This window comes from Bufo gargarizans, chromosome 6 (genome assembly GCF_014858855.1).
Source record: "Bufo gargarizans isolate SCDJY-AF-19 chromosome 6, ASM1485885v1, whole genome shotgun sequence".
Lineage (NCBI taxonomy): Eukaryota > Metazoa > Chordata > Amphibia > Anura > Bufonidae > Bufo > Bufo gargarizans.
The window spans coordinates 330,445,898-330,472,849 of NC_058085.1; the positions used below are offsets into that span (position 1 = coordinate 330,445,898).

At 44.7% G+C, this 26,952-nt stretch overlaps 1 protein-coding gene across 3 annotated transcripts in view; it reads left to right on the forward strand.

Annotated features, from left to right (window-relative positions):
• LOC122939885 (alpha-2-macroglobulin-like) overlaps positions 1–26,952 on the forward strand; it is a 191,167-nt gene that overhangs the window by 125,592 nt on the left and 38,623 nt on the right. Inside the window, exons 16-20 of one of the 3 annotated variants that reach the window (XM_044296070.1) lie at positions 302–415; positions 3,752–3,854; positions 14,912–15,056; positions 16,839–17,064; positions 19,660–19,786. In XM_044296070.1, the coding sequence (XP_044152005.1) occupies positions 302–415; positions 3,752–3,854; positions 14,912–15,056; positions 16,839–17,064; positions 19,660–19,786 (715 nt within the window). The remainder of the gene's footprint in view (positions 1–301; positions 416–3,751; positions 3,855–14,911; positions 15,057–16,838; positions 17,065–19,659; positions 19,787–26,952) is intronic. The other 2 variants (XM_044296071.1, XM_044296072.1) reach the window with 2 other exon arrangements.

Consider the following 26,952-nt stretch of genomic DNA (forward strand, 5'->3'; position numbering starts at 1 on the left):
GCAAGTAGTATGACGCTTGTTGATTGGCTGCTTTGCAGCCTTTCAAAAAGCGCCAAGAAAGCGTCACAAAAGCGCGAAGAAAGCGACGAACACCGAACCCGAACCCGGACTTTTACGAAAATGTCCGGGTTCGGGTCCGTGTCACGGACACCCCAAAATTCGGTACGAACCCGAACTATACAGTTCGAGTTCGCTCATCCCTACACGTGAGGTCAACCACATTACCTGCACAAATAAGTGAAGTTGGTCCCAGCATCCTGCTCGCTCTGCTAATCACATTCTCCACATTTCATTTCCCAAGGTTTTTGATCTTTTCCCAATTTCCAGTTCACATACATATAACAGACAAGTTGTGGATGAAACGGAATGTAAATCAAGAGATTGGAACGAAGGTGATGTGTGCGCCTATTTTGAGGTACATTTATTGACTTTATATATATTTTATGTCTTTTATTCAAGTATATAGGGAATAGTAATGAGCGGCAGTAGTCATATTTGAATTCGCAATATTTCACAAATATTTTGTAGAATATTTGCAAATTTGAATATTCGTTATATTCAACGATTTTTTTTACTCGGAAAATCGACAAGGTAACGATTGCGTAGTATGTAAATGTAATGTGAATTTTTATTGCGAATTTTTAAATTGCCGAGCAAAAACATGATTCCTCCCTGCTTCTTGCTTGTGGGCCAATGAGTCATAGGCTCATAGCACTATTTTGAATATATTAGTTTTTCGAATATTCGTAATATTCTAAAACAAGAATATATAGCAATATAGAGAATATTCAAAAAAAAAAACGAATATTGAGCAATTTAGCTAATATAGTGCTATAATCTTTTTTTCAATAGTTGACATTTTTTTCCAATCTGAACTTCAGATGAGAAAAAAATTACAACTATTAGACAAAGAAGATTATATCACTATATTAGCTAAATTGCTCTACATTTGTTATATTTCGAATATTCGCTATATTGCTATATATTCTTGTTTTAGAATATTACGAATATTCAAAAAAACAAATATATTCAATATAGGGCTATATATTAGTTTTTTTGAATATTCATCATTTTTCCCATTTAAAGTCATGATTCCTCACTGCTTCTTGCTTGTGGGCCAATAAGTCATTGGCCCACAAGCAAGAAGCAGGGAGGAATCATGTTTTTACTCGGCAATTGAAAAATTTGCGATAAAAATTTGTATTACAAAACTTCGCAATACAAAAATTTGCAATAAAAAAATCTCAAATATTCGAAATGACGAATATATATCACTATATTCTAAATATTCGTGAATTTTCGAATTAACTATATTCGCAATAAAAATTCGAAATTTGAATATTCGTAATCAACACTAATAGGGAATTACTTGACATTACTTCAACCCACAGTTCTGAAAAGATCATCAGATTTGCCCCACTTTGATCTAATGTGCATGGAAAACCTAAAGGGTCTTTATCACTTTGCTGGCTTCATTCATTTTTCCATCATATTATACACTAGTTTCCAGGGATTATAGCCACCCAGTAATCCAGCAGAGGTGGCGGTGCTTGCACACTACAGGAAAATGTGCCTGTCTAAATGCACACCTGCAGTCCCAGCCTCCAGGCAGGCTGGGGCCTCATTCTATAGTGTGCAAGTGTAGTACCCCAGACCTGGGGGTACAACAAATTGTAAATACTTATGTATTGTATGTTATGTATTTTTTTATGTATGGCCATTATTACCAGTAAGTAATGATTGGCAAAGTTTGACAGGAACAGGGCTAACCACACTGCTCCTCCCTTCTTGGAGACAAAGAACACGTCAGGGCTCCTGCTACTGATTCTCTAGAGATAGAGACCTTATCCTAACCCTCAAGTAAATCCTTGAGAAGAGATACGGCATGTAAGCACAGTAGGCAGGAACACACAGACAGTGTACCCTAACTGTAACCCAGCCCGCTTTCCCTGCCTACATGCAGTGCAAGCCCTAGACGGCAAGTCCACAACTGGTCGACATTCCCTACTCTTCTAGGTGCAGGACTTACACACACACACAGAATAAACTACACAAAGCAAAAGTCATAACCAGACAGGAAACACAGTACTAAATCACGAGACAGAGAGTAATCAAAGGCAAGCCGAGATCAATTCAATTACCAATCCAAACACACACAGAACAGAACCAGGAGCACAGCTAGGGAGTAAGAACCTATCACTGGCAATACTATCTGGCCAGGAAGGGATTTAAATAGAGCATTGAGTTCCAGGATCATAATCTGATAGCTCAATACTCCATTAGTCAGAACACAGCACACAGGAATAGAACACCTGAGCAATCAACCCACTGCTAGTTTCCACCAGCACACGCCAGCTGTGGGGAGAAACAGAGCATTGCATCCTGTTGCTAAGGAGGCTGTCATGTCACCATGGGGCGTGGCTTCATAGCGCTTCTTTCCTGGTGCAGTCGTGCTGAAGCTGGAGATCTCGCTGCTCGGGCCCAGACAGCTAACTTTGTGCCACAGCACAGTGAACAGCTAAATCCAGCATTTGAAGACACTGCTGTGAGGTGAGGGACTATGGCTAAGACACCCATCACCCAGATCTTTACTAAGCCAGTAGAACCTAAGTGCTAAATTACAGACATCCAACCTGCCTCCATAATCCTTACTGGTACCAGAGAAGACTGCAGTCAAATTCTGGTGCTATTAAATGTATTTGAAGTTGTACATTGTATTGTATTCTGGCCTCATCGTTCAATACTATATTTCCACTGCACCGATCCCCAGAGTGCAGTGGCCTGAGGGAGTACATCATGACACAATACTTCATCAGGACCACTACCAGTCCTATTCTCCACTCCGGCTCCTCCAGGGCTCAGCACCATTGGCATATAACATAGCAGGTCTCAGTGCCCTCCATAACAGGGCAGACAACAGTGCTTCATCAGAAGTTCCCTCTAGTGGCTTAAAGAGGTTGTCTGAGATTTGATATTGATGACCTATCCTCAGAATAGGTCATCAAGATCTGCAGGGGTCTGACACCCAGCTCCCCCACCAATCAGCAGTTGGAAGAGGCCGTGCACTCTGATGACGTTATGTTCATGGCTCACGTGGCCTAGGAGCAGCTTTGTCCGATTCATGTGAATAGGGCTGCCAAGCACACCCACTATGCAATGGACATAGACGGTGCTGTACTTGGTACACTGAGAAGAGGCTGCGGCGCTCACAGTAGCACTGCAACTACCTCAAACACCTGATGGGCAGGGGAGCCAGATGTCTGACCATCGCCAATCTGATAATTGCCAATAATCTATCCTTATCTTGTAAAACCCCTTTAAATGGATAGTCCGCCCCACCACCAAAAAAAAACAGGGATGGTTGGTCATAGCATCTCTGCTCCTGCCACTTATGGTCGCTGCCTGCCTGGGAAAGTTATGTGCCAAGTATGCATATGTCACCCCTAGGGTCACTGATTGGCTGGCAAGGGGTCAGCCGGGGTCTCAGCATCTCACACTTCCAGCCAGTTGGGAACAGAGACGCATTGCAGAAAGTGATACAACCAGAGCAAGTGAATGAGTTTCTTTTTTCACATACCCTGTCCGGCCATCCCCATTAATTTTTTTTCAGGGCCCAAACAATCTCTGTAAGTGACTTTAAGGTTACCTAGGACTGCTCATCTAGCAGGTTTCATATAACATATGCATGAATAGACCGTATTGTATTTTTGATATGAAAAAAGGCAAATAATTTTTTCTTTTCTTCTTACAGAACTTGAGCCTAAAAATCATGACAAGTGCAAGAATAGGTGAATCTCCTAAAAAAGAAAGTGGATTCATACAAGAGTCCTCTCCTGAGGGTACACCAGTACATTGTAAATTCCCTTTCTATATGTTATGTTCCCAGAACAGAGCACGGTGCCTATATAACAGAGCCAGCTACAATGCCCTCGTAACCGAGCAACTGTTGGAAAATGTACTGGACAGGTGCTGTCCTGGCCACCTTGTATCTATGCTGTAGCGGTGGCCGTGGTTGTCCACTGTAGGAAAGGACACTGGTCTCTCAGGTGCAGGAGTGAGCATAGGTGCTTTTTCCTATAGTGTACAAGCACCACCACCACTGCTGGATCGCAAGGTGGTCATAACCCCAGGATACGAGCAGTGTATAATCTGATGGAAGAATGAATCAAGTCAGCAAAGGAGGTAATATGAACAATCACAATACATTAGGGTACTTTCACACTTGCGTTATTTGATTCCGGCAGGCAGTTCCGTTGCCTGAACTGCCTGCCTGATCAGGCAAACTGTATGCAAACGCATGTCATTTTTTCTGACTGATCAGGCATTTTTCAGACTGATGAGGATCCTGATCAGTCTTAAAAATGCCTGATCTGTCAGAAAAATGCATTGCAATACCGGATCCTTTTTCCTGTGTCATGAGGCAAAACGGATCCGGTATTTATTTTTTTCTAATTTTTAAAGTTCTGCGCATGCCGGATCCGACACTAAGGCTATTTTCACACTTGCGTCAGTGTGATCCGGCGGGCCCCGTTGTCGGAACTGCCCGCCGGATCCGCCGATCTGCCGCTGACTGAAAGCATTTGTGAGACGGATCCGGATGCGGATCCGTCTCAGAAATGCATTGCAAGGACAGATCCATCTCTCCGCTTGTCATGCGGACAGACAGATCCGTCTTGTATCTTTTTTTTACATTTTTACCGGTCTGCGTATGCGCAGGCCGGAAGGATGGATCCGGAATTCCGGTATTTTGAATACCGGATCTGGCACTAATACATTCCTATGGGAAAAATTCAGACATGTCTTCAGTTTTTTGGCCCGGAGATAAAACCGTAGCATGCTACGGTTTTATCTTTTGCCTGATCAGTCAAAACGACTGAACTAAAGACATCCTGATGCATCCTGAACGGATTACTCTCCATTCAGAATGCATGGGGATATGCCTGATCAGTTCTTTTCCGGTATAGAGGCCCTGTGACGGAACTCTATGCTGGAAAAGAAACGCTAGTGTGAAAGTACCCTAATGCATTCCTATGGAAAAAAATTGCCGGATCAGGCATTCAGGCAAGTGTTTAGTTTTTTTGGCCGGAGATAAAACCGCCCTGAAAAGCCAAAAAGACTGAACTGAAGGCATCCTGATGCATCCTGAACGGATTGCTCTCCATTCAGAATGCATGGGGATATGCCTGATCAGTTCTTGTCCGGTATAGAGCCCCTAGGACGGAACTCAATACCGGAAAGATTGGATATCTACAGGGGACAGTGGGGGAGATTTATCAAAACCGGTGTATAGGAAAATGGGGGAAAAAAAAACTTTTATTGTTTATTTTTATATGTAAAATTGGTAAAGGGGAGTAATTAAATTTTTTTATATTTTTGTGCTTTTTCATATTTTTAAAAACTTTCTTTTTACTGTACTTCTTAGTCTCCTTAAAGGTCTGGAAGATGCAATCCTCTGATCATACCAAAGACTGCAAAAGTATTTTCAGGGACAGAGGTAGCCCTGCTCTCTGTCTAAATGCTCAGATGCTGTGTATTTTAGGGATTAAATGATGGGATTTGGAGTCATCTCCAATCCAACTCATTGCATCTGGGTGCCAGCTCTATTACACAGCTGGCACCTTCTGCTGTGGACATAGCTTATGAAGCCACTTAATACATACGTAGCATGCACATGATGGGAAGATTTTATTCTTCTCTAATTGAGGTCGGATCTAGAGATGAGCAAATTTTTCAAAAAATGTAAGCGCAACATACCACTCGGCATTTCCTACACCTGGGACGGATCCGTTTTCTTAGACACAACAGAAAACGGATTCGTCCCCCATTGACTTTCAGTGGAGTTCATGACGGATCCGTCATTGCTATGTTAAAGATAATACAACCGGATCCGTTCATAACTGATGCAGACGGTTGTATTATCAGAACGGAAGCGTTTTTGCTGCTCCATGACGGATCCAGCAAAAACGCTGGTGTGAAAGTAGCCTAATGCTGCTCTGTGAGTATAAATTGTGTGGGTGCTCCAGTATCAGAATGGAGAAAAGGGTTATATCTCAATACCTGTTGGTTTTTCACCTATTGGCAGCTCACTATGCACTGAAACAAACCTCTATATTATAAATAGATTTATTAGTTAAGATTAGTTAATGCTTTCTCATGTGTATGGGTAAAATATCTGCACATACAATTGACTCATAAAATTATCACTGACAATCTCCTCTCTTTCATGTATGTGGATGTATATACTGTGCGATATGCAAAATAATGCACAAAAAATATAAGAATTACCATATATGATTTCACTAATCACAGGGCCTTGCAATATAAAAATAAAAAATAAAAAGATAAAAAAAATTACGTCGGCGAAGAGGAGGGAATAAATTAGTAGTGGGGCGGTGCTGGGCTCCGAAGTAATGGGCGCGGCTGGGCTCCAACTGCTGGAGGGACGTCCCCGTGGGCTCCTTATTGAGGTACTCTGCATATTTAAAAATACGATTTTATAGACAAAATAAAAGACACAGGGCAGTAATACTAGTATATTTTAATGTACATTGTGGAGACTGATGTGGTGATGTTATTAGCTCAGTAAGTAAAATCCAGGTGACAGTGTCTCTTTATAGAGAGGGGATTGTCAGTGGTAGTTTAGTTTTTATGTGTCAATAGCACTGTATGTATATATGTACATTTATTTCACCATAGATGCTAATAAATCTATTTACCATAAAACAGTAATAATTAGTGATGAGCGAGCACGCTCGGCCGAATACCGGTTCGGCTCGAGCATCGCTATGCTTGGCACTCGGCGGTACTCGGCCGGCTACCACATGTGCTCGAGCGCCATGCTTGAGTCTCCTCCCCGCACGTTATGCGGCTGCTAAGCAGCCAATAAACCTGCAGGTAAATACTGCTATCACTGTAATGCCAGTAGCCATGTTAGCTGCTGGCATTACAGTGATTAGCTGGCCGCAACGTGTCATTGGGTGCTATATAGCACCTGATGACACGTGCTCGGATCAGTCATAGTCAGGCCGAGCAGAGGGTAGGAAGGGAAAGTCAGTGTAGGGAGCGAAATTCTCAGTTATTATTCGCAGAAAGCTTTTCAAAGGCCCCAAAGTCCTTTTAAGGACTACTGTGTGTTTGACAGAAGCAAGATATTTTTCTTTAATACCTATTATTGACATATTCTGTACATCATCCGCAAACTGTGTCTTTTTGTGTAAATTCAAATAATCAGTGCCACATTTATTGTCTATAGTGTGCGTTTAATACACATCCGTGACATATACAGTACACCATCCGGAACGTACGCCATTACGTTTCCCTAGCGTAAATTTAAATAATCTGGGCCTACTCTAGTGTCCATAGTGTGTGGCTTTCTGTGACATATATAGTACGCCATCCGAAAACAGTTTTTTTAGCGTAAATTTAAATAATCAGGGGCCAGTCCTCATCTACTGTCTCTGTAGTGTGTGCGTATAATACACATCCGTGACATATACAGTACTCCATCCGAAAACTGTTTCTTTAGCGTAAATTCCAATAATCTGGCCCTAATCTAGTGTCCATAGTGTGTTGTTTTCTGTGACATACACAGTACGCCATCCGAAAACTGTTTCTTTAGGGCAAATTCCAATAATCTGGGCCTAATCTATTGTCCATATTCTGTGGCTTTCTGTGACATATACTGTCCTGCATCCGAAAACTAAGTTTGTATTGCAAATTCCAAAAATCTGGGCCTAATCTAGTGTCCATAGTGTGTTTTTTTCTGTGACATATACAGTACTCCATCCGAAAACTGTTTCTTTAGGGAAAATTCCAAAAATCTGGGCCTAATCTAGTGTCCATATTCTGTGGGTTTCTGTGACATATACTCTCCTGCATCCGAAAACGGTGTCTTTAGCGGACTGTAAAACAATATGCGCCACATTTAGTGACAAAACCATTAATATGAAGAAGGTAAGCACTAAGGGACAGGGAAGTGGGCGTGATGCTGATGGTGCACGCAGAGGCCGTGGCCCTGGGCGCAATGAAACTGTGCCTGCTGCCAGTGCACCAGAAATAGAAAAAAAACATCCACCGTACCCAGCTTCATGTCCAACTTAGCTGGGCGGCGCAGGACAACACTGTCCAAGTCGGACCAGTGCGAACAGTTGGTCGGTTGGATTGCTGAAGATAATGCTTCCAGTCGGTTAAGCACCACCTCTCTTCCACCAAGTCCAGTCTCTGTAGCCAAGAGTCTGCTCAACCAAGCCTCACTCTGATCATCCTTCCTCCCACCATGGAGAGGATTGCCAAACGAGTGATCCCACACTTGGATATTCCGAAGCTCTTTCCAGCGCCACTATTACATTTGGCCCTCGCGCCCAGCACGCTTGAAGAGGGACCTGAGATATTGTGCCCGGATTCCCAATCTCTTGAGTCTTCACAGTCTCAAGAAGATGACGGTGGTGAACAGCAATCATTCGTTCACGAGGTGGTTAACGATGAGGTCACTGACCCAACATGGGAAGGTGAAAAGCTGAGCGAGGACAGCAGTATAGAGGGGGAGGGGTCCGCAGCACCGCAACAGGCTGGAAGAGGCAGTGGGGTTGCAAAAGGGAGAAGTCGGCCCACACCAAACAGGCCCGCAACCGTTACACTGAGCACCCCCATGCGTAAATCTACCTTGCCAAGGGTTAGGTGTTCCGCAGTTTGGCGCTTTTTTTAGGAAAGTGCAGACGACAAAAGAGTGGTAGTTTGCAACCTGTGCCGTACCAAAATGAGCCAGGGCGTGAACACTAGCAAACTCACCACCACCAGCATGATCCGCCACATGGCATCCAAGCACCGTAATAAGTGGGCCGAACTCCTGGGTCCACAATCTGTGTCTGCGGGTCACACCACTGCCTCCTCTTCTCCTGTGTTACGCACTGCTGGCCAATCCCCTGTCGAAGTCGCAGGCCCGGATGCCCCTTGCCCTGCACCTGGAACTTTGCATGAACCATCAGCAACAACACCCACTTCCCTGTCCCAGCGCAGCGTCCAAATGTCCATAACATTTGAAAGCAAGCGCAAATACCCAGCCATCCACCCACAGGCCATAGCACTAAATGTGCAACTTTCGAAATTACTGGCCCTTAAAATGTTGCCATTTAGGCTTGTGGACACTGAGGCCTTCCGCAGCCTGATGTCGGCGGCTGTCCCTCGGTATGCAGTCGCCAGCCACTACTCTTTTTTACTGTGTGCCGTGCCCGCCTTACACCAGCAGGTTTCCCAGAACATCACCCGTGCCCTGACCAACGCAGTTACTGGGAAGGTCCACTTAACCATGGACACATGGACAAGTGCTGGTGGCCAGGGACGCTACATTTCCATGATGGCACTCTGGGGGAATGTTATGGAGGCCAGGAGTGAGTCGTACCCTGGGATGGCACAGGTGCTACCCATGCCCAGGATTGCGGGCCCTACATCCATCAGGGTCTCCGCCAGCAGCTATGTTAATGGCTCCAACCCCCACTTCTCCTCCTCCGTCGTCTCCTCCTCCACTTCCACCTCCAGCAGAAGTCAGCCATCAGCTAGCTGGAAGCAGTGTAGCACAGCTGTGGGTAAACGTCAACAGGCCGTGCTGAAGTTGATCTGCTTAGGGGACAAACAGCACACCGCCGCAGAGCTGTGGCAGGGTATAAGGGACCAGACCGAGCTGTGGCTCTCACCACTCAACCCACAACCAGGCATGGTTGTGTCTGACAATGGCCGTAACTTGGTGGCGGATTTGGAGCTCGGCAACCTGACACACATCCCATGCCTAGACCACGTCTTAAACTTAGTGGTTCAGCGGTTTATCAAAACCTATCCCAATTCGCCAGAGCTACTAGTGAAGGCGCGCCGCGTGTGTGCCCATTTCCGCAAATCGTCCACAGCTTCAGCCAGTCTGTCAACGCTGCAGCAGCGCTTGCAGCTTCCAGCTCATCGACTGTTGTGCAACGTGAGCACGCGCTGGAACTCTACGTTCCACATGTTGGCAAGGCTTTGTGGGCAGCAGAGGGCAATTGTGGAATACCGGCTGCAACATGGTCGTCGCCTTTCGAGTCAACTGCCACTATTCACAAGCGACGAATGGGCATTGATGTCAGACCTCTGTGAGGTTTTAAAAAACTTTGATGAACCCACACAGATGGTTAGTGGTGATAACGCTATTAACAGCATAACCATCCCACTGCGGTGTGTAGTCAAACGATCGCTGCTCACAATTAAGGACGACGCTTTGAATGTGGCATACAAGGAAATGGGGAAGGACATTACACAGGGTGATAGCGAGACCACCCACAGTTCGTCTTCTCAGCGCGAATTGGACCATTAAGAGGAGGAGCTGGAGACAGTTGCCTCTGCTACAGAGGGTAGTACCCATGAAACTTTAATTCCATCTGTTCAGCGTGGATGGGCAGAAGAGGAGTAGGAGGATGAGAAGATGGAGAGTCATCCTGATGTCGACATCGACGTCTTGCCTGTTGGTACTCTGGCATACATGGCTGACTCCATGTTAGGCTGTCTTTCCTGCGACCCTCGCGTTCTACGCATTTTAGACAACACGGATTACTGGGTGTTCACCCTTCTCGACCCCCACTACAAAAAGAACTTCTCATTCCTGTGGTGGAGAGGACGAGTAAAACGGTGCAATACCAGAAGGTAAATTTTCCATCTGACAACGCTGGCGGCAGAGTCCGTACTTCCTGAGGCAACCGAGGAAGGGAGAAAAGAGGAACACACAGCAGTTCCAACAAAGGCAGGGCAGCACTCTACAAGGCATGGGACACTTTCATGACACCCCACCAGCAACCTCACCTTGAAGCGCGGCCTAGTGGTATAAGGAGGGGAAAGTTTTGGAAGATGGTAAAGGAGTACATAGCAGACCGTGTCAGCGTCCTAAATAATCCTTCAGTGCCTTACAACTACTGGGTGTTCAAGCTAGACACATGGCACGAACTTGCGCTCTACGCCTTGGAGGTGCTGGCCTACCCTGCCACCAGCATTTTGTCTGAGCGTGTATTTAGTGCTGCTGGTGGCATTATAACAGATAAGCTTATCCGAATGTTTTACAGAGTCTGCTCATCTGCAGGCACTAGCATATAATATTTGAGTGTCAGCTTACCAGCAGGCACTCGTATATAATGTTTTAAAGCAGGGATGCTCAACCTGCGGCCCTCCAGCTGTTCTAAAACTACAACTCCCATCATGCCTGGGCAGCCTACAGCTATCAGCCTACAGCAGTGCATGGTGGGTGTTGTAGTTTTACAACAGCTGGAGGGCTGCAAGTTGAGCATCCCTGTTTTAGAGCATCAGCTCACCAGCAGGCACTCTCATATAATGTTTTAGAACGTCAGCTCACCAGCAGGCACTTGCATATAATGTTTTACAGGGTCAACTCAACTGCAGGCCCTCACCTAAAATCTTTTACAGGGTCAGCTCACCTTCTGATGACGACAGCGAAGTCTTGTCTGTTGGTACTCTGGCACACATGGCTGACTTCATTAGACTGCCTTTCCTGCGACCCTTGCGTTATATGCATTTTAGAGAACACGGATTACTGGTTGTTCACCCTTCTTGACCCCCGCTACAAAGAGAACTTCTCATCTCTCATTCCTCTAGTGAAGAGGACAAAACGGTGCTATACCAGAAGGTCCTTGTTAAAAATTGCTCCAAAGTTGATAGGGCAGACATCCAAATGGATCGTCGCCGTCACGGGAACATGCGAGCGCCTAGAAGTTATCTAGAGTCAAGAAAGCGGCAGCAGGCCCTCACCTACAAGTCCAGTCTCAGTAGCCAAGAGTCTGGTCAACACAATCCTCACCATGATGGCACACTGGGTGAACGTTGTGTAGGCCGGGAGCAAGTTAGCTGCTGGCACCAGACTTGCCCTCCAATAGATCCTCGTTAATGGAAAGTGTACTCATTTCAAAAACTGGGCCGCCAAGGAGTGCTGTATTGTTATTTATCATCACTACCTCCCCGAGTCGGGAGTGGGTAATTGCCGCGCGCCTGCTGCCTTCCTTGGATGCTTGTGCTTTAATAACTTGACCCACCCTCTCTGGGTGGTTCACAAATAGGAAAAAAAAGGGGCAAGGCAACAACAGCCAATCAGATTTCAGCCATTGACCTCCCTTGGATGTGGTATCCCTTTCTCAAGCTCCCTCTCCGGCATCGAACCCTCATTCCCCGTTACCCGTGATCACCATGGTAGGCGCAGAAAAGAACATCGAAAGTTGATAGGGCAGACATCCAAATGGATTGTCGCCGTCACGGGGACGTGCAATCGCCCAGAGGTTATCTAGAGTCACAAATGCGGCAGCAGGCCCTCGCCCCTAAGGTTTTAGATGGTCAGATCAGCAGGCCCTTGCTCCTAATGTTTTTGAGGGTCACCAGCAGGCTATCGATCATAATTTTTCAAGGGTGTGTATGATGCCCTCCTTTATGTGTAACAAAGGGTGTTTTGGCAGCCCTTGTAATTCCTTGTAATTTTTGGCAGCCCTTTCCTAACAATTTTTCCTGTAAAATAGATTTTTTTTTGGGGGGGGGGGGGTTTGTGTGTATTTTTGTCAGTCTGTAAAAGTGGCGTACAACTCGGACAACATGGTTCCCAGCAGTGACCTGGGAGTCCAAGATGCATCCAGACATCGTCCCCATGCTGTTCCTGATCCATTTCGGTGGTGTTTCTGTCACTTTCTGACCTTTTCCAAGGGACCAGGCACCCTACCCTGTTCAGAGCAGGGGGTGCCTGGTTGTCTCCAATTGACTTCCATTATACTCGGGTGCTCGGCCAAGCACACGAATATAGCAATGTGTTCGGCCCGAACCCCCGAATACTTTGGTGCTCGATCATCACTAGTAATAATACCAAAGCTTTGTTTGAATAAATAGTGAGCTATCAATAGGAAAGAGTGCCAACCTATACTGACATACAATGCTGCTCTGCATTTCTGTGAAACAAATATGCAAATTGGCATATGTTCTGAGTGCATCACAGACAGGCATACTGTTCTTTTCTTCTTTGTTTTTGGTTTTTGTTGATAAACAGCTAATTTGAAAATCTTTCCCAGATACCCAAAGGTATGCAAATTAGCTTTCCTTCTAAAAAGAAAAGAACACTAAGGCTTTCTGATGCCAGCAGAAGTAAGATATTCTAGTTTGCATATATTTTCCCAGAAATATAGAGCAGCGTTAGCTGGACTGCAATACTACACATGCATACTAGGCCTAATGGGAAAGAGTACCCCCAAAACCCCACAAAGACCACTCAGCTAACTAGGGTTATTTTCCCTTTAGACACTTGTTTTTTCTTTTTTTTTTTTTTTTTCCTTTTAGAAGAAGACTTGCACATATCATTCAGAAAAGCGTAACACAGGGACACAGTATTCTTTTCTGTTTGGAAGGAGTATTGGCGTGCATGTTCCATTTCTAGTGCAATATATTCTTTCGCTCTCAAAATTTGGGTCTGGTGGCAATGTCCTAAACTGACCCGATATTGGTCGGATGTTTTTGAATAAATATCGAGTTTATGCCCTCCTACACCAGAGATAGCCTTGTTAGATCTGGGTTTAATAGTTCTACTAGAAATATATAGGTGATTAAAAAGATATTAACCGCAGCTAGGATTTTAATAGCTAAAAACTGGAAAAGCCATAAAATTTCAGCAAAATAAGAATTAATACAAAAGGTTAATAGTTACAATCAGATAGAAATATTTATGGATAAGGGCTCATGCACATGACCGTTGTTTTGGTCCGCAGATTTTGCGGCTTAGATGCGGACCCATTCACTTCAATGGAGCCACAAAAGATGCGCACAGCACTCAGTGTGCTGTCCGCATCCGTTGCTCCGTTCCGTGGTCCGCAAAAAATATAACCTGTCCTATTCTTATTTGTTTTGTAGACAAGAATAGGCAGTTATATCAATGACTGTCTCTGCCGTTCCGCAAATTGCGGAATGCACACGGACGCCATCCGTGTTTTGCGGATCCGCAATTTGCACACCGTGAAACACACAAAAGTCGTGTGCATGTAGCCTAAGGGCTCATGCACACGACCGTATGCCCTCCGAGACATACGGTCCGTGAGAGGGCCATATGTCCCAGAGCGGCATACATCGTGCACACGGGCGCGCACAGCATCATAGGTTACTATGATACTGTGCGCATCGGGCTGCCCGCGGAACTATTGTCCTGCACTCATATGATTATATGAGTGCAGGGCAGTAGTCCCGCAGCCGCCCGATGCGCACAGTATCATAGTAACCTTTGATGCTGTGCGCTCCCGTGTGCACGATGTATGACGCTACGGGACATATGGCCCGCTCTCGGAGGGCATACGGTCGTGTGCATGAGCCCTAAGAATGAGGTCTTTCCCGTGAAAAATCTACTATTTAAATGGTCATGTTGGCTAGAAATGGTTTAAGTGGAATATAGAGTAGATATGGTAATGGTCGACCATTTCTCCATTTCCTACTTCCTCCTACTCCCTTTCTCATTTTCTACTCCTTTTCCTTTTTTCTCTTCTGTTTATGCTTTTTCTTCTTTTTCCTTTCTATTTTGCAGTTCTCACACTGTGACCATATCATGACTTATAGGGATGTATTATGCAACGATAATTAGTGATTGTAATGCCCAGTATTACTGTATAATAAATAGTATGTATTGTTATGATTTTTATTAAATAAATAATTTTAAAAAATTGGGTCTCTTACCATCTGATCTTTCTGGAACAAATTCTTAACCAATTCACTTATCTCTAATCTGGTCCATGGGTTTTATTTTTACAGGATCCATAGTGAATATGGCCCCTGCATGAGTCCATTACGTGACATATTAACTACAGTTCCCACTACCTACATTCTTTTCATTCATTTTTCTAAATTGCTCATTGTCAATTATTTTTTTCCTTAGACTATGAATATTTTGTGATGAGTGCAGAGATGGAGGAGGAGTATGCCCGGATAGAGACATCAAACATAATTCCTGTCAAAAAGCCGAAGTCAGTGATAAGACATTATTTCCCTGAAACATGGATTTGGAAACTGGAAGCTGTTGGGTAATGCACCTTCATCCGACTATTTGGCTACTGCAGGGGAGGAAATAAAGACATTCCTCAGTTTTTTAACCCTAACCAAATATTTGGGGGAAATTGGCTTTTGTTGCAACTACAAGGAATTGACAGACTGTGACAGACTTTCTAATAATTGCTTGTAACTCTATATCTGTGCAAACGCTTGAGAGGAAGACTGTTAGAGGTGGTTGATGTTGTTGCTATGTCAAATAATTTTGTGACTGGCTAGCACCCACATATAACTTGTTAAAGGGGTACAGTAGTGCACTGCACATTATAACCCCATACTCCATGCCCCAGACGCTGATCTCCTTCTGTTCCCAATGTGAAAACTCTGCATTGTCATGCAGCCACCACTAGAAGGAGTTCACTACAAAATACATTTTACAGCTTCCTTGGTAACTGTATAAATTCCTATGCACTGAGCGCCCCCTAGTGGTGGCTTCAGACAATTAGTTTTACAAATACACTATGGGCCAGATTTATCATTAGCTCAAGTCAAAATAATGGAGTGAAAATGTCGCACATTTTTGCGCAATCACTAAAACTGCGCAAAAATTTGCAACTTTTATAGGCTCTGCGCTACGCTCACCAGTTTTCTGAAATTGGGCGTGTTTTCTTGTGTAAATGAATCTCTAGACAGATTTACTATTGCGACAATTTAAAAAAGTCGCAAAAAATTGTGCAATTTCACTCCAGTGAGGACCATGTTTATCTTATGCGACTTTTTAATAGAATATGCAACTTTTTATTAAAGACGTGAGACTTTTGTAAAGCCGCTTACTGAGGGATAAACTGCTACCGTCAAACCACATTTATCACAGTATTAGGCCTCATGCACACGAACGTTGTTGTGTTCCATTCCGCAAAATGGGGTTCTGTTGTTCCGTGATCCGTTTCCGTTTTTGTTTCCGTGTGTCTTCCTTGATTTTTGGAGGACCACCAGACATAAAGGAAAGTAAAAAAAAAAAGTCTAAGACAGTTTTTCCATGCAAATGACAGGAAAAAAAACGGACGCGGACGCGGATGACAATCTTGTGTGCCTCCGTGTTTTTTAGCGGTCCCATTGACTTGAATGGGTCCGCGAACCGTTTTCCGCTAAAATAATAGGACAGGTTATATTTTTTTGATGGACTGGAACCACGGATCACGGACGCGGATGGCAAACGGTGCATTAGCCGAGTTTTCAACTGACCTATTGAAAGTCAATGGGTCCGCAGAAAATCACGAAAAACAGCACAACAGACATGGAATAAAACAACGGTCGTGTGCATGAGGCCTTAAAGGACCATTAATGAATCTGAATCAGCCAAAAGTGACTTTGGACATATGTAAACGTGGAGTAAGATGTAAGTGTAATGTATGGAGCTGAATGGGGGATATTGATCCATGTATTTATGCCCGTTGTATGGTGCAAATACATTGAGAAAAATGGTGTTCAGAATGAGCTCCATATTTATGAATAACATGCTTCACTTCAGGTAAAATGGGTGAGATAGAGAGTGACTTTATATTGCAATTATTTATTTGTTTATGTATTTGTTTGTTTTGTAATTGTCCGAAACTTTGCACTCTATGAAAAACTCTGGGAGTGTTTCCTTCATATTACAAAACTTGGTGCAGGGGGGAGGGGAGTCCACACTGAGCTCTACTATGGAGCCCTATTATTTCTGTTTATGTCCCTGAGAATAATTCACACATTTTAGCCCTTTACTTATTTCTACAAGAATAATTTCCTGTTATTTCTTTCCAATCTGCTTGGATTAGGGACTCTGGGATTGGCATTCTCCATGACACAGCTCCTGACACCATCACAGACTGGCATGGTGGGGCTTTTTGTACGGGTCCTGGAGGTTTTGGGCTGGCTTCGCCTGTACCTTTTCGAGTTTTCCAACCTTTCTTTGTGGACATCATTTTGCCATATTCAGTGATCAGAGGAGAAACTTTCACTCTTAAATCCACAGTTTTTAACTATTTGAAACAGTGTATAAAGGTAAAAACCAACATGTTCTGTCATATAATAATAAGCAGCAGGTTTAATGTTTATAAATGCTGCTGGAAGGAGCATTGCCATTAATGTGGCTAGGATGAGAGGCAGGTGGAGTAGACAGATGCCTAAGGCTCCATTGGGGAGCACATTTTTGGCATTAAAGGGGTTATCCAACTCCTATAATGACCCCCCTAATGCCTGGGCTCCTCATATAAGTTATACTTACCCAGCTCCCCAGCACCCGCATTGCTCCTGATCGCCGCACGGACGTCTCTGCATCTCCAGGTCACGCGGATCAAATGGGGGGAGCTGCCAATAGCAGGCCGCGACGAGAACGAACCTCCCTAGCGTCACCCGCGATGCTAGTGAGGCTTATACCCGTTGCGTCTTGCTATTGGCTGATCCCCCTTCGCTGGATGTTTTGATCTGCACGACAGAGAGATACAGCGGCAGCCGTGCAGGAATCAGAAGCAATGCGGGTGCCAGGAGTGGGGTAACCCCTTACATTTCTAACAAATAGTGATGTCATGGCACAGTGATAACAAATACAATGGTGTCATATATAGGGAAAATGCAGTAATGTTTCAATATGGAGATAATAAACATAGTGATGTCACAGTACAGAGAAAATAAACACAGTGATGTCACAGTACAGAGATAATAAACACAGTGATGTCACAGTACAGAGATAATAAACACAGTGATGTCACAGTACAGAGATAATAAACACAGTGATGTCACAGTACAGGGATAATAAACACAGTGATGTCACAGTACAGGGATAACAAACAGTGATGTGTCACACTGCAGAATAATAAACACACAGCAATGTCATGGTACAGGGATAATGTACAGTACAGACCAAAAGTTTGGACACACCTTCTCATTCAAAGAGTTTTCTTTATTTTCATGACTATGAAAATTGTAGATTCACACTGAAGGCATCAAAACTATCAATTAACACATGTGGAATTATATACATAACAAAAAAGTGTGAAACAACTGAAAATATGTCATATTCTAGGTTCTTCAAAGTAGCCACCTTTTGCTTTGATTACTGCTTTGCACACTCTTGGCATTCTCCTGTTGAGCTTCAAGAGGTAGTCACCTGAAATGGTTTTCACTTCACAGGTGTGCCCTGTCAGGTTTAATAAGTGGGATTTCTTGCCTTATAAATGGGGTTGGGACCATCAGTTGCGTTGTGGAGAAGTCAGGTGGATACACAGCTGATAGTCCTACTGAATAGACTGTTAGAATTTGTATTATGGCAAGAAAAAAGCAGTTAAGTAAAGAAAAACGAGTGGCCATCATTACTTTAAGAAATGAAGGTAAGTCAGTCCGAAAAATTGGGAAAACTTTGAAAGTGTCCCCAAGTGCAGTCACAAAACCCATCAAGCGCTACAAAGAAACTGGCTCACATGCAGACCGACCGCCCCAGGAAAGGAAGACCAAGAGTCACCTCTGCTGCGGAGGATAAGCTCATCCTAGTCACCAGCCTCAGAAATCGCAGGTTAACAGCAGCTCAGATTAGAGACCAGATCAATGCCACACAGAGTTCTAGCAGCAGACACATCTCTAGAACAACTGTTAAGAGGAGACTGTGTGAATCAGGCCCTCATGGTAGAATATCTGCTAGGAAACCACTGCTAAGGACAGGCAACAAGCAGAAGAGACTTGTTTAGGCTAAAGAACACAAGGAATGGACATTAGACCAGTGGAAATCTGTGCTTTGGTCTGATGAGTCCAAATTTGAGATCTTTGGTTCCAACCACCATGTCTTTGTGCGACGCAGAAAAGGTGAACGGATGGACTCCACATGCCTGGTTCCCACCGTGAAGCATGGAGGAGGAGGTGTGATGGTGTGGGGGTGCTTTGCTGGTGACACTGTTGGGGATTTATTCAAAATTGAAGGCATACTGAACCAGCATGGCTACCACAGCATCTTGCAGCGGCATGCTATTCCATCCGGTTTGCGTTTAGTTGGACCATCATTTATTTTTCAACAGGACAATGACCCCAAACACACCTCCAGGCTGTGTAAGGGCTATTTGACCATGAAGGAGAGTGATGGGGTGCTGTGCCAGATGACCTGGCCTTCACAGTCACCAGACCTGAACCCAATCGAGATGGTTTGGGGTGAGCTGGACCGCAGAGTGAAGGCAAAAGGGCCAACAAGTGCTAAGCATCTCTGGGAACTCCTTCAAGACTGTTGGAAGACCATTTCAGGTGACTACCTCTTGAAGCTCATCAAGAGAATGCCAAGAGTGTGCAAAGCAGTAATCAAAGCAAAATGTGGCTACTTTGAAGAACCTAGAATATGACATATTTTCAGTTGTTTCACACTTTTTGTTATGTATATAATTCCACATGTGTTAATTCATAGTTTTGATGCCTTCAGTGTGAATCTACAATTTTCATAGTCATGAAAATAAAGAAAACTCTTTAAATGAGAAGGTGTGTCCAAACTTTTGGTCTGTACTGTATGTGTTATTAATTATATATATACCATCTTAAATTCTAAACTCCATAAAAAGTTGCATAATAAACTGTTTATAGTCTAATTCAATTTATTTTCAGAGTATGTTTTCTTATTGACAGGTTAGGACTACACTTATACCATCTGCAGAGTTGGAAGAGAGGCCATGTGATGACTGCCAATATAGCAGCTGCCTCTGTGTAGATGAGAGCAAAACCTTCTACTGGAACCTTAAAGCCTCCAAACTGGGTAATGTCCTAAATTGCAGATTATTTTCTCATGGTCAGGTTTTCTGATGCAGTTGCGAGAGCCAAAACCAGGAGAGAATTCAAAAAAGAGAAGTTGTGTCCATCCTTTATACTTTCTCTACTTTTATGATCCACTCCTGATTTTGGCTTTCAAACCTGCTTTAGGAAACCTGACCGTGTGGTTGTACCCTAAAGACTACTGCAATTACATTTAAAAAATAATAATAAATTGCAAGTTGCAAAACAAATTGCAAATTCCTTAGCATCCGATATCCATGACAAATCTATAGTACCAAAGAGGCAGACCATGCCACTGCAATCAGGCCTTGCCAAAACATTCCTAGGCACTGAAGTCTGTTGATTTCATTCTAGGGGCACGTTCACATGGCAAAATATGCACAGGAAAAAATGCATTTTGAATGTCGCTTGTCCGTAATCCCCATTCAATGAACCCATTGTGACCCACCATGGTTTGCAAGCAGTCTCCATGTGGAAACCACCAAGGAGGGACATCTTGAAAATCTGCGTACAAATAATTATCAGCGGCCGTATGAACAGCCCCAAAGATTCCCATTGACAATACATAGTAAAATAGCGACATAGTTTATATGGCCGAAAAAAGACATCTGTCCATACAGTTCGGCCTTGATCCAGAGGAAGGCAAAACAAAACTGTGAGGTAGAAGCCAATTTTCCTAATTTTAGGGGGATAAATTCCTTCCCTCCTCCAATCAGGCAATCAGAATAACTCCCTGGATCAATGACCCCTCTCTAGTAGCTATAGCCCGTAATAGTATTACACTCCAGAAATACATCCAGGCCCCTCTTGAATTATTTTATTGTACTCACCATCACCCCCTCCTCAGGCAGAGAGTTCCATAGTCTCACTGCTCTTACTGTAAAGAATCCTCTTCTATGTTTGTGTAGAAACCTTCTTTCCTCCAGACGCAGAGGATGTCCCCTCGTCACAGTCACAGTCCGGGGGATAAATAGATGATGGGAGAGATCTCTGTACTGACCCCTGATATATTTATACATAGTTATTAGATCTCCCCTCAGTCGTCTTTTTTCTAAAGTGAATAACCCTAATTCTGATAATCTTTCAGGGTACTGTAGTCCACCCATTCCAGTCATTACTCTAGTTGTGGTCGGGGCACTCACGAAAGAAGGACTCCTACCTGCTGGCTAGCTAAAGCGGTTAGAGTTATGCCGGAACCGCGACGTTGAAGGAATAGCTGAAGGAGGCCAAAAAGAGCAACAATTCCTATCATATCGGAATGCTACAAACATTTATTCATAACACCAAATTCTGACAAGCAAGACTCATTTCAGTATATGGACAAGGAATGTAGCGGCTGAAACATGACGAACGCCAACGACCTAGTCTTATGAATATATGTGCTGGAACCCGATTCCGAACCCGCATATTGAGGACGGGTCTACTGCCAGATTAGTCAGTAAAACACGAATATGAGTTATGAATTGGGGACAGGTAAGGTGAGTATTATAGAATGGTAGCAAAGGACTGTCGGGCGGCTTGTTTGGCAGAGAGGACAGAAGCTGTTGCAGCACGGGGCACCATTGATGAGAGGTCGGGAAGAAACACCTGGGTCGGGGCGCCTACCTGAGAGGTCTTGGTGATGAGTAGCGAGAGTATGTAACCATCTCTGGAAGCCGAGAGCTGACCGAGAGTGACGTATCTGCTACTGTCAGCCGGGGAGGTAAACTCGGCCGGTCTCAAAACCCGTAAAAGGCCAGGTACATGGCAGCTTAATTATCAAACTATGCAGTGCACCAAATGGTTTTTTGTCTAGCAGGTCGGAAAGGTCGCGGAAAAGCTGGCCAGTGACGGGTAGCCGGCGAGTGCGTGTCTCGCAGTCGCTTTTCTCGAGACCCCTCAGAGTAGCTTTAATGGCATGGATTGAAAACAACAAACCTGGCTGGGTGAAACTCATGGCTCTAAATGTTGCACCCCTGCGAGGTAGGACTTGACCGTGGCGTGGGATAGTTTCAGATTGGGGTGACAGTAACCTATAAACGCCAGGATGTACGGAACAAACTCAGTGTCCCCTTGCGGACAGGAGTCCTGAAATCTCTGGAAGGCTCTCCAACCTGTCTGGAAGGCTCTGGCTGTATTGGGTGAGAGGGACTTGTCTAACAGTGACCGAGCGGTGGCGAGATGAGCGTCTATGGAAGGAATAGAGCAGCGTATGGCGGAGCTGGACTCCCGATGGCATCGGCTTCTGGACAGATCTGTGAAAAGAGGGTAAATAAAACGAGATAATGCGTCGGCTGCTGCGTTGTGGTTACCGGCTATATGTGAAGCTATGTAACGAAACTGGTGTTGTAATGACAGAAGGACCAGGCGCCTAAGAAATAACATGACATACGGAGACTTAGAAGAACCACTATTGAGAAACTCGATGACGGCTGCATTGTCGGACACGAAGGACGTCGTCTGACCTGACCAACTTTGACCCCAGGTATAGGATGCTGCCACTAAGGGCTAGAGTACAAAACTGCTGAGGTACGGAAAACCCAGGAATGGAACTGACTTCGATTGGCCATCTGTCTGCTAACCAATGATTGCCAAAAATAGCTGCGAAACCTGTATTGGCAGCGGCGTCGGACAAAATTACGGGGGAGTTGCCAGATATTGTGGGAACAAAGAGCGAGATGCCATTCCATTGCGTGAGAAATGATTCCACATGTTCGAGTCAGCTATGACCATATCGCCCAGACCTATGCTGCTATCCTGGGAAGGGGCTGTAGGAAGGAGTGAAAGTAACGAGATACAAATGCCCTACCTTGCGGAATTGTACGCATGGCAAAGTTCAACATACCTAACAGGGACTGAAGCTGAACTTTTTAATCACTCTAGTAGATGTGAAACTATGAACGACTTCCCTGATTCTCTGTAATTTGTCCCTTGGCAACCATGTTATGGGTGTCCAATACTATACCAAGGAATGTGATGACTGAGGAGGGACCTTCCACTTTCTTGGGAGAGACAGGAACCCCTAATTGTCTGAAACACTCCAGTAGCAACGAAGGTCTTTGGGGGGAGTGTCAGGACGCTCAATAATTAAAAAACCATCCAGGAAGTGAATAACATTGCTACAGTGGAATTCATGGACTAAATCCAGTGGAGAGCCTTGGCTAATTGGTCAAATAACCACAGGCTACTCTTAGACCCGAATGTGAGATTGGAAGCGAAATAATAAAGGTCCCTCCATTTGATGCCATGCCATTGCCAGAGGGATGGTTTGATCGGTAGTAATTTGAAGGCGTCTGCAATATCAGCTTTAGAAAGGATGGTGCTGGGACCTAACTGCAAGATAAGAGTGATGGCTTGATCTATGGTGGCATATCTCATGCTAACCTCTTCTGATGGGATGAGAGAGTTGATGCTAGGTATGGGAACTGCTGCAACCGAACTATATTGACAACACACATGTAATTATTATCTGCTTTTAATGAACAGACTACTTTAGGGTGGGCTCTGAAGCAGTTAGTACATATGTGTAGCAAGCGGCACTGACTGAAGTTACAGGATGCATGGTTGAAATTATTACAATTTGTGACCTGCCGAGTAGTTTGATGGGTCTACCCAGCTTGTCAACTAAACCAGAGGATCTGTGTGAATCGGACGGGCCGGGAACAGGACCTGTAGAACTAGACCCCTCACTCTGGGCAGCCTTATGACACCACACCGTAGAATGGTCAATTGATTGGCACAGGGAGCATGATAGTGCCTTAAGCCCGGCGAAATGCGTACAAAATCTCTGTATCAATATTGGCCCAGTTAGTAAGAAACTGGAACTGACTTAAGGTGGCAGCTGCCTTGGCTGACATAATACTGGGTGCTGTCACAGGGACACCTGCCCCTGTCGCCGTAGATGTAGATAGAACGGCGGCATTGATAGTATGTGGAAAAACAACGAGACTCAACCGCTTGCAACCTGGTTTGCACATCTGTGACAGATGAAGTCAAGTTATTCAACAACAGATGGATTTGTGTCAGGGAGTTCTGAACAGTGACCACTGAGACTTCTACCTGCTGCTGAGGGCCTGAGTTAATGACAATAACCGGTATCACTCAGCCTTCCCAGCAGAAGCGGGATACGAAACACCCCGTCTGGACAACTCCGTCATCAGCCTAGGGACGGTCCAAGTGCAAGGAGACGACACACTGCCCCCTTCTGACATCCTGGCGGGGTTCTCGTCGACCGAAGCCTCCACTATGTCTGAAGCACGTGACATATCCTGTGGATACAGTATGCACAAATCAATTTCTGACTGCCAACCGACACTGGGATCAAGTGACGTAAGCTGTGAGTAGGTCGAGACCCATGCAACTGTGAGGAATACGAGTGAAAAGGGACGAGAGGACCTGAGCCAAGGAGAAGCGATAGCTGAACCTAGAACACCCCAGTGATTGATGAGTCTGACTGTGGCACAACTGACCCACCACCAGAAGGAGAGAAGAGGAATAGTAACACGACACAGCCACTGCCATACTGTACCCTGATGGTTGAACAACGTGCAGAATATATTGGAAGAAGGACGACACAGATCCTGGAATAATTCACATGTAAGATCCCTGCGTACGACATACCGCCAGGCGTAGAGGCGTGCGCCCAACAATACGGAGATCCTCTAACTAGCACTGAACAAGTATATCGCCCCTTCCTTAAAACTCCATCAATGAAGCATGAGTAACACTCTATAATCATTTCTTTTCTCCCCTTTTTTTTTGTTTAATTTATTTATATATATATATAAACACCATTTCTCAACACCTTTTTTTTTTATTTTTTTATTGTGGTCATAACCCCTGGTGGCCACTAGATGGAGCCAACACAGGGCACCGCACCATGGACTGTACAGCCGGCAGACGCCACCGGAGGGAGCCTGTGACATCCAACACTGCTCCATGGACTGCATTGACTCCGGCGGCCACCACGGGGAGCCCACACGGCGCCTGGCCACCTGCAGCACGGGCAGACAGCGGAGGAGACCGCACGCAGGACGCTGAGGTGAGTGTGCGGCTGACATGACAAGGACCAGAGTGGACATGGGGGACATGGGGGGCATGAGGGGAGAAGAATTAACTACAGCTGCCGAGAGCCCTACCTAGCTAATGGCACAGCGGCCCGTGCCAGACATTAGGGGAGGAGAGACGTATGAATCGGGATCGCGCTGATCCCTGCACCCTACGATTCATGCCACGTGGGAGTCGGGGCTCCTGGCAGACGCTCCGGTGCAGTGTGGCCCCCTCTTACCTAAGGGAGCCGGCACTGCCGGCCGGACTTGTGAGCCGAGACTGCAATTGTGGCAGCCACTTACCTGATCTAGTAGCTTGCTTTGCGTGGAAACGAACTTCCAGGACCAGACGCAACTTCACGCACCGAACGAGGCCAGAGTTTGACACGTCGTTCATTGAAGGAGGGGCAGAGGTGCCATGATATAGGCAACCGTGCCCCTCCCACAAATACAGGCCAATGAATCAGCCTTAACACTTGTCCTCCTCTGAACCCTCTCCAGCTCTGCTATGTCTGCCTTGTTCACAGGAGCCCAGAACTGTACACAGTACTCCATGTGTGGTCTGACTAGCGATTTGTAAAGTGGTAGGACTATGTTCTCATCACAGGCATTTATGCCCCTTTGATGCAACCCTTTATCTTATTGGCCTTGGCAGCAGCTGCCCGACACTGGTTTCTACAGCTTGGTTTGCTGTTCACTAAAGTTCCTAGGTCCTTTTCCATGTCAGTGTTACCAAGTGTTTTTACCATTTAATATGTACGGGTGACTTGCATTATTCCTTCCCATGTACATAACCTTACATTTGTCAGTGTTAAACCTCATCTGGCACTTCTCTGCCCAAGCCTCCAATCTATCCTTCAGTGTTAATTACTTTACACAATTTGGTGTCATCTGCAAAAATTGATATTTTACTGTGCAAGCCTTCTACAAGATTATTAATAAATATATTGAAGAGAATAGGGCCCAATACTGACCCCTGAGGTTCTCCACTAGTGACAGTGACCCAATCTGAGTGTGTACCATTAATAACCCCCCTCTGTTTTTTATCACTGAGCCAGTTACTTACCCACATACAGACATTTTCTCCCAGTCCTAGAATTTTCATTTTATATACTAACCTTTTATGTGGTACAGTGTCAAATACTTTGGAAAAGTCCAGATATACGACATCCATTGATTCGCCGCTGTCAAGTCTAGAACTTACCTCCTCATAGAAACTGAATAAAATTAGTTTGACATGACCGATCCCTCATGAAGCCATGCTGATATGGCATTATTTGCTTATTTTCATTGAGGTACTCCAAGATAGCATCTCTCAGAAAACCTTCAAACGGTTTACCCCCGACAGATGTTCAACTTACCGGCCTAAAGTTTCTGGGCTCTGTTTTTGGACCCTTTTTTAATATTGGCACTACATTTGCTATGGGCCAATCATGTGGAACACTCCCTGTCAGTATAGCGTTCTAAAATATTAGAAAGAAGGGTCTGGCTATGACATTACTTACTTAATTCTCTTAGGATACAGGGGTGTATGCCATCTGGTACTGGCGATTTGTCTATTTTAATCTTTTTAAGATGCAGCTGTACTTCTTCCTGGATCAGACAGGACACTATTAATGTGGAATAAAAATTTTTTGTTCCTCAGTGAATACAGTGGAGGAAAAAATATTTAATAGCTTTGCTGTCTCCTCATCACTCTCTGCAACTCCCCCCTCATTACTCTGTAGAGGGCCGACACCTTCAGATTTATACTTTTTACCATTTATATACAGTAATTGAAGAACATTTTAGGTAGATATGAGCAAATCGAAGCGGACGAAGTCGAATTAGTTCAGAATTTCAGGAAAAATTCTGAACAAATGCGAATTTCCTCTCGCTTCGTGGTAACGAATCACAATTTTTCCTAACATGGCGGCTACAATAGTGGCTAAAATGGCGGCTACACGTGTAAGGACATGGGGCAAGGAACTCTGGAAAGGCGGGATGACCCATAATGCCATGCATGCAGCCAATCAGCAGCCAGCCAGCCCAGTGATGTCACAGACCTATAAATACAGTGGCCATCTTAGATTCTGCCATTCACCATCGTACTTTGTTCAGGGACAGACGTTTATGCAGGTGC